Source organism: Nannobrachium achirus, assembly GCF_963921795.1.
Source record: "Nannobrachium achirus genome assembly, chromosome: 5".
NCBI lineage: Eukaryota > Metazoa > Chordata > Actinopteri > Myctophiformes > Myctophidae > Nannobrachium > Nannobrachium achirus.
The window spans coordinates 57,177,856-57,193,942 of NC_137814.1; the positions used below are offsets into that span (position 1 = coordinate 57,177,856).

The window sequence follows — 16,087 nt, forward strand, 5'->3', positions numbered from 1 at the left end:
GCTCCCAAGTGTCGATAGTAGGCCTACAACGACAGCACATGTTCGTACCTCAAGGAGTCATGGTAGAATAAACATGCCGCCGGTACCCCCAAGAAGCCATGTCAAGTCTGTACTTCCCAAGGCTTAAAAACAAAACTAAAACTAAAACAAAACAAAACATGAACAACAGGTTTCTCCACGTGAACAGTGTTTGAACCGACAGCAATTGTATCGCGTATTACACAGCAAAATCCCCCGTTAATTTATCCGTTTCTAAATCTCTCAGAGTTATTTAATTTACCAGTGGGCATTTCTTTTTTACTGTGTGACAAACTGTCTCCTGAGAACAGAAAGATAAAACATTCAGCATTTGATGAGAAAAAACTAAACCAAACACAAACAAATAAGACAATACACACTCAAACCTCTCATCTCAACTGTTCCAGATCTGACCAGCAGGGGTCACCCAACCACAGTGTGTGAATTGACAGACAAGTGGAAACAGGTATTGCATGTTGTGTGTGTATGTGTGTGTGTGTGTGTGTGTGTGTGTGTGTGTGTGTGTGTGTGTGTGTGTGTGTGTGTCTGGAGCCTTTGCACTCTCAAAGTTGAATTATCACTTAAGCTTTTACAGTGTAGATTGGGGTCCCATTAAAAAAAAAAAAAATAGAAAAAGGTTGAGAATCACTCCTTTAAACGGGACACCAGTTTGTGAGGGAAGAACATGGAATGGAGGGCAACAAAGACGCAAACTCGCTATAGTCCCGCTCATCGTTGCTGTAACACTGTTGGCCAGCATTAAGCTGCCAAATCAATGGGGTTTGTACTCTAAGGAGAAGTGGCGTCCCTATGGGGGGAGAAATGCATCTGGCCCAGAGTCTGCTGTGTGGACATCAATCCTTTTTGCTCAGTTAAAGGCGTTTAGCAACCCCAGAAAGATCAGTTGGAGGGCCGTTTCCCTACTGGAAAGACACGCCTCTTAGATCACTGCTTCTCCATGTCGGGTTGGGGAGTTGGGGTCAAAATGATGGTCCTAGAGGCATGTATCAAAACAGCATCCCCATTCCACCAATGGAAGCTTGTGATTGGCTGAACCGGAGGTAGGGAGCGCTCCGTTTTGTTCCCCTGGACCGCGCGGAGGTGCCGAAAGACGGGGGGCTGAAGATTTACTATTCTGTCCATAACGGCACATAAGTCGGTAACGGCGCAGAGTCGGCTCATGCGACCGTCGCCGCGCCGACTCGCTCGCTGTCGCTCGCTCGGGCGGTGTCTCACGTGGCTCATGGTCGCCTGAGACGGCGCGCCTCCGTCATCTCCACCGAAAACAAGCGCGCCGCCCTTGGTCCATTGTTGGAACCGGGATGCAGTTTTGATTCACGCGTCCCAGAGTATGCTATACAGTATGCTGTGTATGCGATACGCATACACAGCATACTGTATAGCAAACAGTGTCCTTGCAATTAACAAAAGAATGAAGGTATGATTCAGTGACAGATCCTCTAAAATTTAGAGCAGGGGTCTTCAACGTTTTCCTTAGCTGAGAGAGAGATGAAGCAGGGACGTCCTCTACATACATGTATATGTGTGATGGATTTTCATCGATTTCACAGATAGATTCATATTGTTTGACAGCACTGTCATCAGTCTATGTTGGATTTGTGTTTTTAGTAAACTTGACCTTTCACTCTGTACTTGGTCTGCTCTTTTTTTTTACCTCTACACCAAAACTACTTGCCGAAAATTTGGCTAAACTTCTCCTCAGAATAGGGATGTGAGGGTTCAAGATGTTAATTTAAAAGAATGATTCTATCACAAGTCACAACATTTTGAGGACCCCCTAGGGGTCCCGGAAGACCCCTGATTTAGAGGATCTAATCGTAGTTGGGAGACTTGGGACCCAGTACACAAAATGCCCACCCCTCTCATTTTATCACATTTTACCCAGACTTTTCTCAATTATTTCTACATGAAAAAAAAAAGAAAGAAGAAGAAAAAAAAAAAGCATTTCACATTGCTTTAAACTATTTCTCAGCTTTGCTATTATTTTTCCGCTTTCCCTCCCCGGACTTCCTCCATAACAAGGCTCTGCTACTCCGAAAAGAAGTCTGCAGCTCTGAAATCAGCAGGACTCGAGCTAAAAAAGAAAACCAAGTCACTTATTTATTGTTTTTTAACAAGAAGCACTGCTCTCTGGCTGAGAAATGCCTCCTTAGAGCAGCCTATAGAGCCGTTACTGAGGCTGGTATGCTGAGCCCAGGACAACAAAACAAACAACAATCCTTTTCTTTTGGCCGAAAGGTTACAAGAGGTTGATATCAGCGTCGCTTAGGGCTGTCACAATTATTACATAATCGCCTAATCGCGATAATTCGACATAATCGTGATTATTTTTCATAATCGTCATAATCGTTTCCATGTTGAAAAATGTTCATATATGTTCATAAATGTTCATATATAGTAAAAAAAAGTAGTGGAAATAGCAGATCTACAAGCTCACAACGCGTCGCGATGCGACGCGTTGTGAGCTTGTAGATCGGCTATTTCCACTATCAAATGTTCTTTTTTAAGTATAAAGTTGACAAATATGTCAGTCATTTTTTTTGTATATTTAGGTTATGTGTCGTTAGTCGTATCTACCATGTGCAACTTCAAAGCCTAAAAGCCAAACAGAAATGTAATTCTCAACGACAAAAACACAATTAATTCGTTAATCGCAATTATTTGAGAGAAAATTAATCGCCATGTAAAAAGTCATAATCGTGACAGCCCTAGCGTCGCTATCGTACCCATTAACTGGCTAGCCGTTTGCATACGAGCTAAGGTGGCGCTGCTTGTAAGAGAAGTGGATATTCCTGCACTAGAATAGAGTTAAAGATCCCATTCCAAAACTCCTCTCACGATAGTAGAAATTAATTTAATCGTCTATGCTTTTTTTTTCTTTTCTTGAATGATATACCGTAGGAACCACTGCTCTCTCATATTGCCTAATGTGTAAATACGGTATGAAAGATTTACATTAAAGTATGAAGCTGCAATCCAGAACCTGTGGAACCAGAGGGAGGCGGGGTCAATCCTTAATGGACAACTTTGTTTTTTTTACAACAAGGGTTCATATTTTAGACTGTAATTAGAGAAAGGAAAAAGTGAGTTTTAAAATGTTTTAATTTGCTTCGCTCTATTGTTTTATCGCGTTTACCATGCTAAAATGTGGGGCATGCGTACGCATGTTACAGTAACACTTCTAGCCCCCATAAGTCACATCCAACCATGAAAGGTTGCTTTGTATCTTGGGAATGGGCTTATTCTGTGTAAAATGACATATTTAGCCACTTGTACGCATGCCCCCAACCACTGAAATAAGAATACAATAGAAATAATTTTAACACTCATATTTTATATTCTGTAATTACAATCTAAAATATGAACCCTTGTTGTAAAAAAGTAAAGTTGTCCTTTAAGGCAGTGTTTCTCAAAGTGGATTCTAGGGACTTTGTGGGTTCCTTTATGGGGGTCTAAATTGACCTATACAAGTCTGTAACTCTGACAGCATACAAACCTAACGGGTCCATTTGGTTCCATTTGTATACTGTCAGAGTTAAGGCGAGACCTTGAAATGTAAAAGTTTGAGAAACACTGTCTTAACACCTTGACGTCCGAAATAGAATGGTGGTTGGTAGATTAGCCGTGAAATTTCTATTATTGTATTGTGATCTGAGACATAATATTATGTTTATAAACATGAGCCCGCAGCCCCTCCATCTTGAACAGCGCCGCTGTTTTTTCTTTTTTTTTTCCCCCAGGCCAGTAACTCACCATGATTTTCTCGATTTCCGTTGGGATAGAATGGGGGTTTTGGCCGATCGTCGATGTCCCCGTGCGTTTCGCGTGCGCGATCCTTTCACGTAAATGTCCCCGCAAATAGTCCATGTGTGACTGAAGAACAGAACTGAAAAGTTTCGCTAGCATAGCCCCAAGCATGGCTGCTGTAGGAGCTCGAGTGTGCAGACAGCAAACGGATGGCTGGGAGTAGCCTTGGAGAAGGAGAGGCGCTGACGTCACCTCTGCTTCATGCACGGTCTGCATGAGCTATCAGTGCACGAGTGGTGACTAGGGAAGGTTAGACGATCGCCGATTTTCGGATCAAAAGCTTTTATTCCGGTTTTAAAGACAAAGTCCGGGAATGTACGGCGTGGCTGAGAGTCCCTGGGGGGATGTGCGATATAGTACGGTTTTCACATTAAGGGGCTCCCCGTGGCTTAGAAGGTGTTAAGGAACATCACCGTTAAGTATGAAGGCCTCCACTTGTTGTTATCACCGTTTAGGTGATGAGGTCATCACCTAAAAGGTGATTTGCTACTCACCTAAAATTGGAGTATGAACGAGCCTTTAGGACATCCATCTAGTACGTTCCCTCACTGTTCTACATGACAGCCGACACCTTGAGAGACTGAGGTTTTCAACCTTAGTCTCTCGCTTAGTCACGCTTCTATGAAAACATCCGAGACCAGTAAGGTCACGTTTAATGGAAGATGTTTCTGAACATACTGTATCGTCGTTGTCGGGTAGAAACCTCGTATCTCCAAGTTTCAAATTTGTACGTTCTTTCGTAAAGTAAAGCCCTGCTTCATCATACAAGGCTGTGACACAAAAGTAGTGAAAACAGCAGATCTACAAGCAGCGTTGTGTGCTTGTAGATCGGCTGTTTTCAGTGGTCCTTGGGGGGGGGGGGGGGGGGGGGTTCCAGGTGGCCCCCAGCTAAGAGAGGTAACCAAATGGACCCTTATAGATCTGTAGCTTTTGAGTGTAATCTGTTTTCATTACTTCATTTACAAGAAGTCTACACAATTAGAGTAGAGCATGTAGAAGAATTGTTATTTTGTTCAACGTTTGCCTGTTATCTCTCCTATGGTAACAACATCGATACAGCATGGAATTGTGGACAAAATCGTATCCACCGACAACAAAATATTCTACGCTTTGGGTCCGACAGGCTAAATGTCATCAAATGGTGGTCCGTGGCTCAAATGCAGAATAAATAATGGACCTCGGTATGAAAAGGTGTTGAAAACCACAGATATCGCAGTACATTTGCTAGTTTGATCCATCCTGACTGAGACATGAAATGTAAAAAAGCATGAAGTTGTGGATCGCAGCTTTATATCGCTAACCGGTTCTTTCCATCAGTTTAAACCACTTGTTCCGTGTAACCTTCACTAAGAACCCTCTTTCTCCCCCCTGACGGTGACATTTTCCTCTTCCGTTCCTTCTAAACATGACTGCAGAAACCCTTGTCCAGTCGGGTATTTCGGTGCCAGCAGCAGCCAGCCAAACATCCATGTTATTCCTCTGTAAGGTGAAAAAAAAAAAAAAAAAGAAAAGTAGATTCATGTGTGGTGGACACATTGTGTTGGGGCCTCGGGGGAAAGCCAGACAGTCCGGTTGCTATACTTCCAAACGGTAATACTCGCTGCCATTGTGTTTTTTTCTTTTTTTCCTTTCCAGGGGCAGCAACGAAACAAAAGGCCTTAGAGAGAGCAGGAATGCGTTTTGTACATGCCAAGCCGCTTAGCCAGACACACATTGTCCAACTTGGGATCTTTTTATTTTTTCATTCATTTTTTTCTCCTCCTCTTTTAACACGTTGACTGCCTTATGGTGCGTTCAAACTTGAAGAGGTATATTTGTTTGTAGTCGCTCGCTTCACTTTGGTGGCGCTGGTCTGCGTTGGAAAAATAAATTACGTCACGTCAGAATCAAGGCGAAACACCTGGACTCCCAAAACAAAACACCCAAAACATTTCCGTGTCTCCGGACGACATCAACGCTGATTGGCTGTCAGGACGCGAAGGGTGGAGTGGGGGGGGGGGGGGTGTGAAAGTCGCTTCACTTGGATTTTTCCAACTGTCCAAGTTTGAACGCACCATTACACGACTTAAGTCGTGTTACCTAAAACCCAACACTGGATGGCGCCGTTCGCTAGCCTATGGTCACCAAATATATTTTGATTTGGGGGGCACGTCGCCCAATGACGTCATTACATAATAGACACCAAAAATACCTTTCTTTTTTGGGGGGGGATAAAAAAAAGGGAAAACACACACGTTAGCGTGTATGTGGAGGGTGGCTGGGAGCATGCTGCAGTGAGATCTGTACTGTATCTTTCACATGCACGCTCGCGGTCGGACAATGAACGTTTTCCGATTCTAGCAGACCAGTGGCTGCGTGACGGAGAATATTCAGGGAATTTTCAAAGGTACATGAAAGAAACAAAAAAAACACTCTGAAATCCCGGCAGTCAATGTGTTAAAACGCTAAAATACAAAAACGGGCGAAAAAAAAAGAGGGGAAAAGCGCCCGGAAGGCGTTCACGTCATTCTCACATAGCACCATGCCATCGGCTTTCCATTGTTACTAATACTTTTCCACACTTGTTTTTCTTTCAGTTTTAATTTCTTTTTTTGCACAGTTTTTTTTTCTTTTTCTCTCCTCGTTTTGTTCCAGTGATGAAGGTGATCTGTGGTGAGCAGGTACACCCGCGCAACGCGATGTGTCCCGACAAATACGCAAAAAAAAAAAGAAAAAAAAAAGAAAAAGCCTACAGATGTTAAGGGCCGTTCAAATAGAGCACTGCAAGCATTAACAATAACTAAATCGTTCACCGTTGTAGTCGTGGCGTGGACTCTTCGATCCACTCGAGTTGAGAACGATTTTCAACCACTTAAACTCTGTATGGTTGACTGGCGTCCCTCAGGGCTCTATGCCAGTGCATTTTCAGTTTTTTTCCCCCCGTTATTGTGGGAAAAGCTTCGCTGAAAATAGCAGATCGACAAGCCACCCCACAATATCGTTGCTGGAGCTTAAGTGGTTAACATCTTTTTTTATAGTTTTAGTGGTTATAGTGCTTGCTTGTGAACGGCCCTTTTACGCCTGGCTTTAAATGCTTGGCCGCGTGTGGCGTCGCCAACAGACCACAGCACCGGATACGGCTCACAGCGACCAACGGCGCGATGCTATGTCTGGTCGCTCGACAACCGGTGCGCGAACTAAGCGTGGAATCAGGCTCTGATGGGGGGGGGCTCGAAGCTGAGGTATCTGTTCTCTGGGAGAGTCTCGGTCAGTGGTCCTCAACGTGCAGTCCGGGGGAGGGAGGGGGACCCCCGAGGGTCTCCTTGAAAGGGGTTCCGGGTTTTCCTCCATGAAATAACCGTGAAAGTTGAGGAGCGGAACCAAAACGGACGCTTACGGTATGCAACTCTGGGAGTTAACTCAGTAGTTCTCAACGTGGGGGTCTAGCGACCATTCGGGTTCCTTAAGGGGGGGGGGGGGGGCATTTTGGACACTCTCAGAGTTATGGGGAGGTCCTCGAAATTAAGAAGCGTGAGATCCACTGGCCTAGGTTCTACAAAGGGGTGTGTGTGTGTGTGTGGGGGAGGGGGCGACACACGAGTCCAATGCGTGCGATTGACTCTGTGTGTGTGTGTGTGTGTGTGAGGACCGTAGTGAATAAAAGGCACGTTTATTTTCTTCTTGAGGCCGGCGTGGACGAAAGGGGGAAAGAGCGTGGTGGGACGTCTCAGACCTGCTCCAGCGAGCGCGCCGGCGTCCTCTGGTGGGGCGGAGGAGGCAGCGCGGGCGGCGGCGCGGCGGCCCTGAGCTCGTCCCCGGGACAGCTCTGCGTGCTCACGCCCCTGTTGAGCGCCGTCGACGCCGCCTTGCCCATGCCGTTGTGGAGCGCCGCCGCCGAGCCCGCCTCGGTGCGCGGGATGTTGACGGGGCAGGAGCGCGTGCGCGCGTGGCCCTTGCGCCCGCCCGGGTGGCACACCAGCGCGCCCACCGTGTCGCCCCCGGGGCCGCCGCCCAGGTGGCGCTTGAGCCAGCGCTCCACCCGCTCCTCCTTGTACTTGATGGAGTACCAGGTGAGGAAGATGAACAGGAAGCCCAGGAACTTGAGGCTGGCGGCCAGGCCGAAGTAGACGAAGCGCAGCGAGGTGACGTCGTACTCGTGGCACGAGCCGTGCACGCCGCAGTCCTGCTGCCACAGCATGCACGTGGTGTCGATGACCGCGCCGAAGTAGATGGGCGTGGGGATGTACGCTGTGGAGGAGGAATAAAAAGACAGACATTTAGCAGATGCTCTTAAGATATTCGATAGGAATTTGTAATTTTTTAATGCCACATTTAGCTACTCTGTCCCTGAACGTCACATGAAAACCGCTAGCCTAGGCTGCCTAGCCGCCTAGCATAGTGTGGGGAGAGAGGAGCGCTTGCGGTCTTTCGTGACCAACGCAGCTGATTTCTTTACTTGATGAGAGACCGTGCATCTGTGCTCGTTATATGCACGGTTGGAGAGCCTGTTTTCCATTGAGAGCCCGACTACCTGTTGTATAATGGCTGCTATCTCATGAATGCCTGAACGGATTTCCATTCAGATTTTTTTGTTTGAAAGCTGTGAGCAATGTGGACACACGTGGTGCATGATCTAGGCATGGGTGTGCATGATCCGTGCACTATGAATTACATGGAAGTCTATGGAGACGAATGGCATATGGGAGTACGAAGGTATTCTTAAAAGACGGGGAATGTGTTAAAGGGATATTCCACTTTCAACAGGGAAACAGCTTATGGGCTTTTCTCCACATACACACCCATTGTAACTTCAAACTCCGTTTTAACCATGATAGATTCATTAAAGACACCCATTACTTTTTCTGGTTACTCATATTACCCTCCTAATACGTGAGCAGGCCGTGTTTTTTCAATAACTTTCTTCATTTATCTTTAATAATTATTTGGGAAAATGGAAAATATAGACAAAAATAACGAAGGTAGACCGAGCACCTAATCAATAAAAAAGCTTTAAATAAAAATACTATCTAGCTTTAATGTATGGTCATTGAGGGTAGGCAAGTGCTACGATAAGTGCGATGGGCTAAGGTGGAGTCTGAAGAGGTGAGTCTTCAGGCCACGGCGGAAGCTAGGGAGACTGTTGTTCTAAGTGTGACAGGGAGTTTATTCCACAGTTTGGGGGCCAAAACAAAATGGATGGATGGACGGACAGACAGACAGAGAGAGAAAGAAAATAGATGAAGACAGCAGGGAGGAAGAAAGAGCGAGGAAGAGTGAGGAATAAGAGAAAGGGAGAAGACACGGAGAGAGAGAGAGAGAGAGAGAGAGAGAGAGAGAGAGAGAGAGAGAGAGAGAGAGAGAGAGAGAGAGAGAGAGACGGAGCGAGTAGTAGAGAAAGGATTCAATTAGTGAACTGTCTGTGTAAATAAAGCCATTAGTGAATAAACCTAGGTCAATAAATAAAAGCACTGAAGTGAACAATAGACGTTTACGTCGCTGCCTCGACAGCACTACTCTGTATTTAATCACTTCGACTAGATGACTGTACTATATACCAATGTTTGTACAGGATTTAATGACTTAAACATGACTGTATATACCAATGTTTAAAAAAAAAAGTTAGACCAAGGCACTCTTGAGGGACAGTTAAAAAGCCTTTATTTTGGGGCTAATGCATGGCAAGAATAAAGAATTCACCTACGCGTTGCGGCACATAATGCCTTCTTCAGGGTGACTGGCATTATGTGCCGCAACGCTTAGGTGAATTCTTTATTCTTGCCATGCATTAGCCCCAAAATAAAGGCTTTTTAACTGTCCCTCAAGAGTGCCTTGGTCTAACTGACATTGCGCTCTGGCTTCACTGTGATGTCACACAAACAGAATCCCTTTTATGCCCATATATGGAGTTCCCTGATGTCATCAATATTAATGATGCCCTGTTAGGCAGTGTCCAAAAATGTGTTTTAAAAGATCGGCCTGAAGGTGGCGCTACATGGGACAGATCCATGTTGATGACATCAGTGTAGAGCAAGTGTGTACCGATTTGCGTGAATTTAGGGCAAAAATTGTAGGAGCAGTGTCCAAAAATGTGTTTTAAAAAATCGGCCTGAAGGTGGCGCTATATGGGACAGATCCAAGTCGATGACATGAGTGTAGACATACTGTGTACCGATTTGCATGATTTTAGGGCAAAAAACTGTAGGAGCAGTGTCCAAAAATGTGTTTTGCAAGAATCGGCCTCATGGTGGCGCTAGAAGAGGGCCATGTGAGAAATGAGGGGTGGGGTCTCCGCGCCACCGAGGCGGACGAATAGGTACCGGCCCCGGCTCTCGCGGACGCTCGTAGCCCGAGTTATGGCATTTTATGTGAGCTGCAGTGTAGGGGGTCCTCCACTGGGGGCGTCACCACTTTTGCATCCGTTCTGGAGCACCAGGAGTCGGTGGTCCCCGGGAATTCCCCGTGAGCAGCCCCGTTGGGGTGGTGATTTGGTCATTTTTGCACATTTGGTCATTTTTTACACCCGGGGGTCCCCCAGGGACCTGGGGGTCCCTGGAGCTCCGGGGCAACGGTTGCAGAGATATGAGCAGGGCAAAAGTGTGACGTGTGACGGAGGGACAGACGGACGGACGGACGGACGGACGGACGGACGGACGGACGGACCGACGGACGGACGGACGGACGGACGGACGGACAGCCGGTGGAGGTTTTGGTAGTACCTGACGGTCGCAATAAAATGTACTAAACTAGTGAAAACAGCCGATCTAAAAGCACACAACGCCTCGCGATGTGTGCTCGTAGATCGGCTGATCTCACTAGTTTTGAGCGACAATCTTATATGATGAAGCAGGGCTTTGCTTTGCCAAAAGACGTACACATTTGAAACTTGGAGAATACAAGGTTTCTGCCTGACAGTGACGATATTTTAGTGATTATGTTGAGATAGCCATTTTGGTTAGAACTGACTGAAAATAACTTTGTACTTTTTTAAATGTTTAAAATGATACTAGATATTTTTTCAAGTGTCCAAATAAATTCCAAATATTATCAAATGATCTCGCGGCACCCCTGGACTGCCGTCACGGCACCCCAGGGTGCCCCGTCACCCACTTTGAAAACCCCTGGTCTATATAAATGTGTCAGAGTGCTTTACTCACCGAGGGTCCTGAGCAGAACAAACTGCATTCCCAGAGCAAACGGCCTCTCCTGCTCTGCAACAGACCTACCCCACACACACACACACACACACACACACACACACACACACACACACACACACACACACACACACACACACACACACACACACACACACACACACACACACACACACACACACACAGTAGTATTATACACCTATAACCAGTGGTGGAAAGTAACCAAAAGTACATACTCAAGTACTTTCGTAACAGTTCGAAAGTACGCGACGTACACAAGTATAGGAGCGAGCAGAAACCAAGACAGAAAGAACACAAAGAACCTTCTTTTACCAAGCAACAACACTTTGGAATAAATAGTGTTCTGACATATGGGGCTCTATTTTGATTGTCTTAAGTACCAGCTCTTATGCTTTAACTTGAAGGCAAAACAGCTAATTATGGCTATCAAATTAGCCATTTTTTTTAATGATGTCATGTACCCCCACGTTAAATTACCCAATCAAATTTTTTTTTTTGTAGTTACTGTACTGAAAGTAGTACTTTCTGTACAGTAAAGGCAATACCTTAATTTGATTGGGCTAATATGGGGGGGAGGGGCGGAGTCGAGCATCCATATCATTATCTTTTGAAACTGCCTCAACAAAAGCTGTCCGAGGTGTGTTTCCGACTTTCAAAACCAACTTTAAAACTATCAGTTCTAGGGGTTAAAATTATACAGCATTCGCTATAAAATCAGTGGTTATACCGGTAAAAAAATAAAAGTCTTCTTCAAAAAAGGTGTCAGAGATTAGTTAAGAGGGTCCAACACGCTTCTCCCCGTCCCTGAGACGGTTTTGTCGGCCATACCCTGCTGTCTCTTCCCCTAAACCTGACTGGAGCACCTGACCCTGGAGCAAGCTTAGAACGAGGGTCCAGCGATCTCCTCCTCCGCAGAGGAGGTCTGTGGTTCATACACTCTGTGTGTGTAGCCTGTGTGTGTGTGTGTGTGTGCTTGTGCGCGCGGGTGTGTGTGTGTACACACACAAAATAGCCGTGCGGTGCTAGCCGCACCACAAGCTAACAACAACGCATCACGTTGTGCGCGACACCGCACGACGGACGAAGTATACACTCACTACTAACTGATACGGCCCGCCTCCTTTTCAGACTGTTTGGAGAAAGACCACGTGACCTACTGTATCATAATGTTAAACTTCTTTGGCTGTCATCAGGCCTTTAAAGGCCGGTCCATACAGTCTCCGACCACCAAACCTTTCATCGGAAAGGTTTGGTTCAACTAGAAAATGACGTCACTCGCATCTTCTGAAAAGCATTACCCCGAATTAGAGTTCGGAAAGCTGCATGTCGAAAAGTCGGAACTCTCAGAAGAAAGGTTTGGTTGACGGAGACAGTATGGACAGGCCTTTAAGTTAAGGCATAAGAGCTGGTACTTAAGACAATCAAAATACAGCCCATGATGTTTTAGTGGATACTACCAGTAAGACTCCCTAATCGGGAGATAAGCGACCGTTGGTCGCTTATCTCCACAAATAGGCCAAAAGTTTGTTTTACCAATTATCAAGACATACGGGCAGTTGACAGTTTGCCATGGTTACTCATTGAAGTTGAATCTCCATATATGGAGATAACCTACGCATCACACTAAGTCTGACCTCACCAGCCCATATTTGGGCATGAGCAACTTATGTCTCCATATATGGAGATATGATGACATCACACAGTCCTCAGCCGATGATGTGGCGTGATGTCATACAATACACAAACGAGCCCTACAGTATAAAGGGGCAATTCTTGCCAGGAAAGAAGCATTTCTTCGACTCAGACCTTATCGCCAGGGTTGGCTTATAGCAGCTGTCGGTAGGACCATATATGGATTCTGTTAGTGTGGATCTCCTAACAGGGCATCATCTGGGATACAATCCCTTTTATGCCCATATATGGAGATCCCTAACATAATCCCTTTCATGCCCATATATGGAGATCAGAGTTGGGATCCGTTACTCAAAAAAGTAGTGCACTACATATTACATATTACCTTTGAAAAAAGTAGTGCCTTACACTACTTCATTACTCCCCGGAGAAAGTAACTAGTTACACTACTCGTTACACTACTTTTGAGTTACTCCATAAAAAAGCCTGAGATGCATTGCCATATATTAGATGTATTAAATATTTATTATATCCATTCTATAATTAGGGAGGTCAGTCAGTAGGTCAGTCAGTAGGTCAGTCAGTAGGTCAGTCAGTCAGAATATGCATTTCCACCTTTCTCTCTTCAGCAACTGATCCCAATTTCACACATTTTCACATGGCATTGGCCATTATCATTATACAGACGATGACGGAGCCCGATTTCCATTTTTCCCAAATTCAAGCTATTTATTCGCGTTTTTATACCACTTCTGTTCAACTCAACTTCAGCCTGTTGTCAGGGCTACGGTCCGTTCCTCCAGGCCATGGGATCAAATTAACAACCACTGAAAAAATAACAAGCCACATATATTGGAGCACATATCTTCAAACGGGTAAGGTCTAGTATTATTATAATATCTAATACAATACAGTTATGTTGTTCAATGAAGTGAGTCCCAGGGCTCACTGGTGGTCATTTGAATGAGTCTAATAATAATAATAATATTATTAATAATAAGAAGAACAATAAATAAAAAATATAATAATGTAATTATTTCTGAGCCCCTGTGGCCTTGTTGTAATTTAGGTTTGTGCAGCTCACATACATTCATGAGTTTATTCATTTATTTATGGACATACAAGGTTTCCACCTGACGTTATATAGCCTATAGTTCTGTATCCCTATGTCAGTAGGTTTAAGCAGATTTCATTCCATTTGGCTCCTATGAATTTTACAGTCCAGAGGTGGACATGACCTGGCGGAGATCTTCCCCCCACAGAGCGCAGCAGGTCATACTGTAGCAGGCGAAAGTGCATGAACTAAGGAGATGACTCCAGACTCCAGCAGAAGCACTAAAACAATGTCAAACTGATTCTAGCAGCGGAAAACTTCCCATTTGCTTAGAAAAGCAACATAACAGTGATGTTTTTGCATAAGGAATTATTAATTGTCCGTCATCATGAGCGTCATGTCAGAGTCTCAGAGCTAGGTGAGGTGCTCTTTTTCCCTCTCTCCCTCAGCCTACCGTGCATTGATTTCCAGTAGGCTAATTCATTCCTGTGGCTCGCAGTCGCTGGATATTTAATAGGGTGTTTTTATTTATCTTGTCACATGTAGGATATTAATCTATGCTGTGATTCAAACGTCGGCTTTGCGCACCTCGTGATGCACTGCCGTGCCACTCTTTTTTTCTCTTTTCTCTCTCTCTCTTTCTCTCTCTCTCGAAACACAGGCAAAAGGTAATTCATTTCTTTGCTTGATATTATAAATCTCCTTATTTGGGGGTTTTGCCGTTTTTAGTCCCTTGTATTAATCTATATGCGACGGTTATCAAATGTCGGGTGGCTGCTGCTTGATTGCCACAGTGTCACCATGACCTGCTGCTGCGCTGAAAATCAAATGTGTAATCAAGTTTTTGATTACCTCTTCGTTAGTTATTTTAGGGAAATGGCAGTTCCAATGTTCTAAAAGACAAGTGATGATGTTTACAATCGGTTCCTGCTGAAGGCAGAAGCAGGAACTGCAGGCACGAAAGTAGCGAGTAGCGAGTAACGCGACCAGGCAGTATTTGTAGTGTTATTATTATTTTGGAGGAGTAGTGCCGTTACACTACTCGTTACCGAAAAAAGTAGTATTATTACAGTAACGCGTTACTTTGTAACGCGTTACACCCAACTCTGATGGAGATCCCTAACAGAATCCCTTTTATGCCCATATATGGAGATCCCTAACAGCATCCCTTTTATGCCCATATATGGAGATCACTAACAGCTAACAGAATCCCTTTTATGCCCATATATGGAGATCCCTAACAGAATCCCTTTTATGCCCATATATGGAGATCCCTAACAGAATCCCTTTTATGCCCATATATGGAGATCCCTAACAGAATCCCTTTTATGCCCATATATGGAGATCCCTAACAGAATCCCTTTTATGCCCAGTTGGTTGCTAGGGTAAAAAAACATGGTTGCTATGGTAAACAGTTGGTTGCTAGGGTAAACAGTTGGTTGCTAGGATAAAACCATGGTTGCTAAGGTGGTTGCTAACGTACACTAACAGACCAGCAACAACAGACTGTTGCCACAGCAACGTACACAAAGGTTTGTGTACACATGTGGTGTGATGTCATACTGAAGATATATGACATCACACCGTACACAAACAAAGGTGTGACGTGTGACGTGTGACCGACGGACGGACGGCCGGTGGAGGTTTTGGTAGTAAACTGCTCCCTAACGGTTGCAATCAAAATGGGCTTTTTTTTTTTTACTTAAAGTACTCATTAACTCATTGAGTGCCTATCCCGAATTAGTTCGGGATATATGATCGTATCACAGGGTGCCTATCCCGAACAAGTTCGGGATATAAAAAAAAAAAAAAAAAAAAAAAAAATTTTTTTTTTTTTTTTTTTGAAAACATTTTTTTTGATTTTTTTTTTTTTTTTTTTGGACCCCATCAAATCTGGTGAACATGATTTCAATCGCGATTTTGCATGTTCCACCCCCATACAACCCCATCTAACATACAGGGCAGCCATTTTTGTTTACATTACATGTAAAACATAAGGGCGATTATCTCAAGAATGCCTGAACGGATTTCCAATCGGATTTTTTTGTTTGAAAGCTGTGAACAAACTGCACAAATCCACTCCAATGCAATCCAGGATTGCATTGGATTTTTCAGAGCTCATTCTTCTCTGTTTTTTTCCCATGCATGAGGTGTGCAAGGTTTAATCATGGCTAAGTTGACGAAAATAAGGCTTCTAAAATGCTTGGTAGCCAATAGCTAACTTCAAGCTAACTTCATCCTCTTCCTGTACATGCAGTCATGCACAAAGGAAAGTGTTCAGGCAAGTCATGGCTGCAGGGCTTCTGCATATACCAGCATATCTCTATGGGATTTTCTCTGGCCACTGGGCGCCCTCTAGTGGTGAAAGGGGTGGCACTAAATGAGTTAATTGAATATTTTA

At 44.6% G+C, this 16,087-nt stretch overlaps 1 protein-coding gene across 1 annotated transcript in view; it reads right to left on the bottom strand.

Moving 5' to 3' along the window:
• Positions 1–7,552: 7,552 nt before the first annotated feature.
• The window catches only part of LOC308285208 (solute carrier organic anion transporter family member 5A1-like), a gene marked incomplete at both ends in the record, with an annotated part of 57,557 nt that continues 49,022 nt past the window's right edge, over positions 7,553–16,087 (bottom strand). Inside the window, 2 exons of the mRNA XM_080725926.1 lie at positions 7,553–8,073; positions 10,980–11,044. Coding sequence (XP_080582052.1) covers positions 7,553–8,073; positions 10,980–11,044 — 586 coding nt within the window. The remainder of the gene's footprint in view (positions 8,074–10,979; positions 11,045–16,087) is intronic.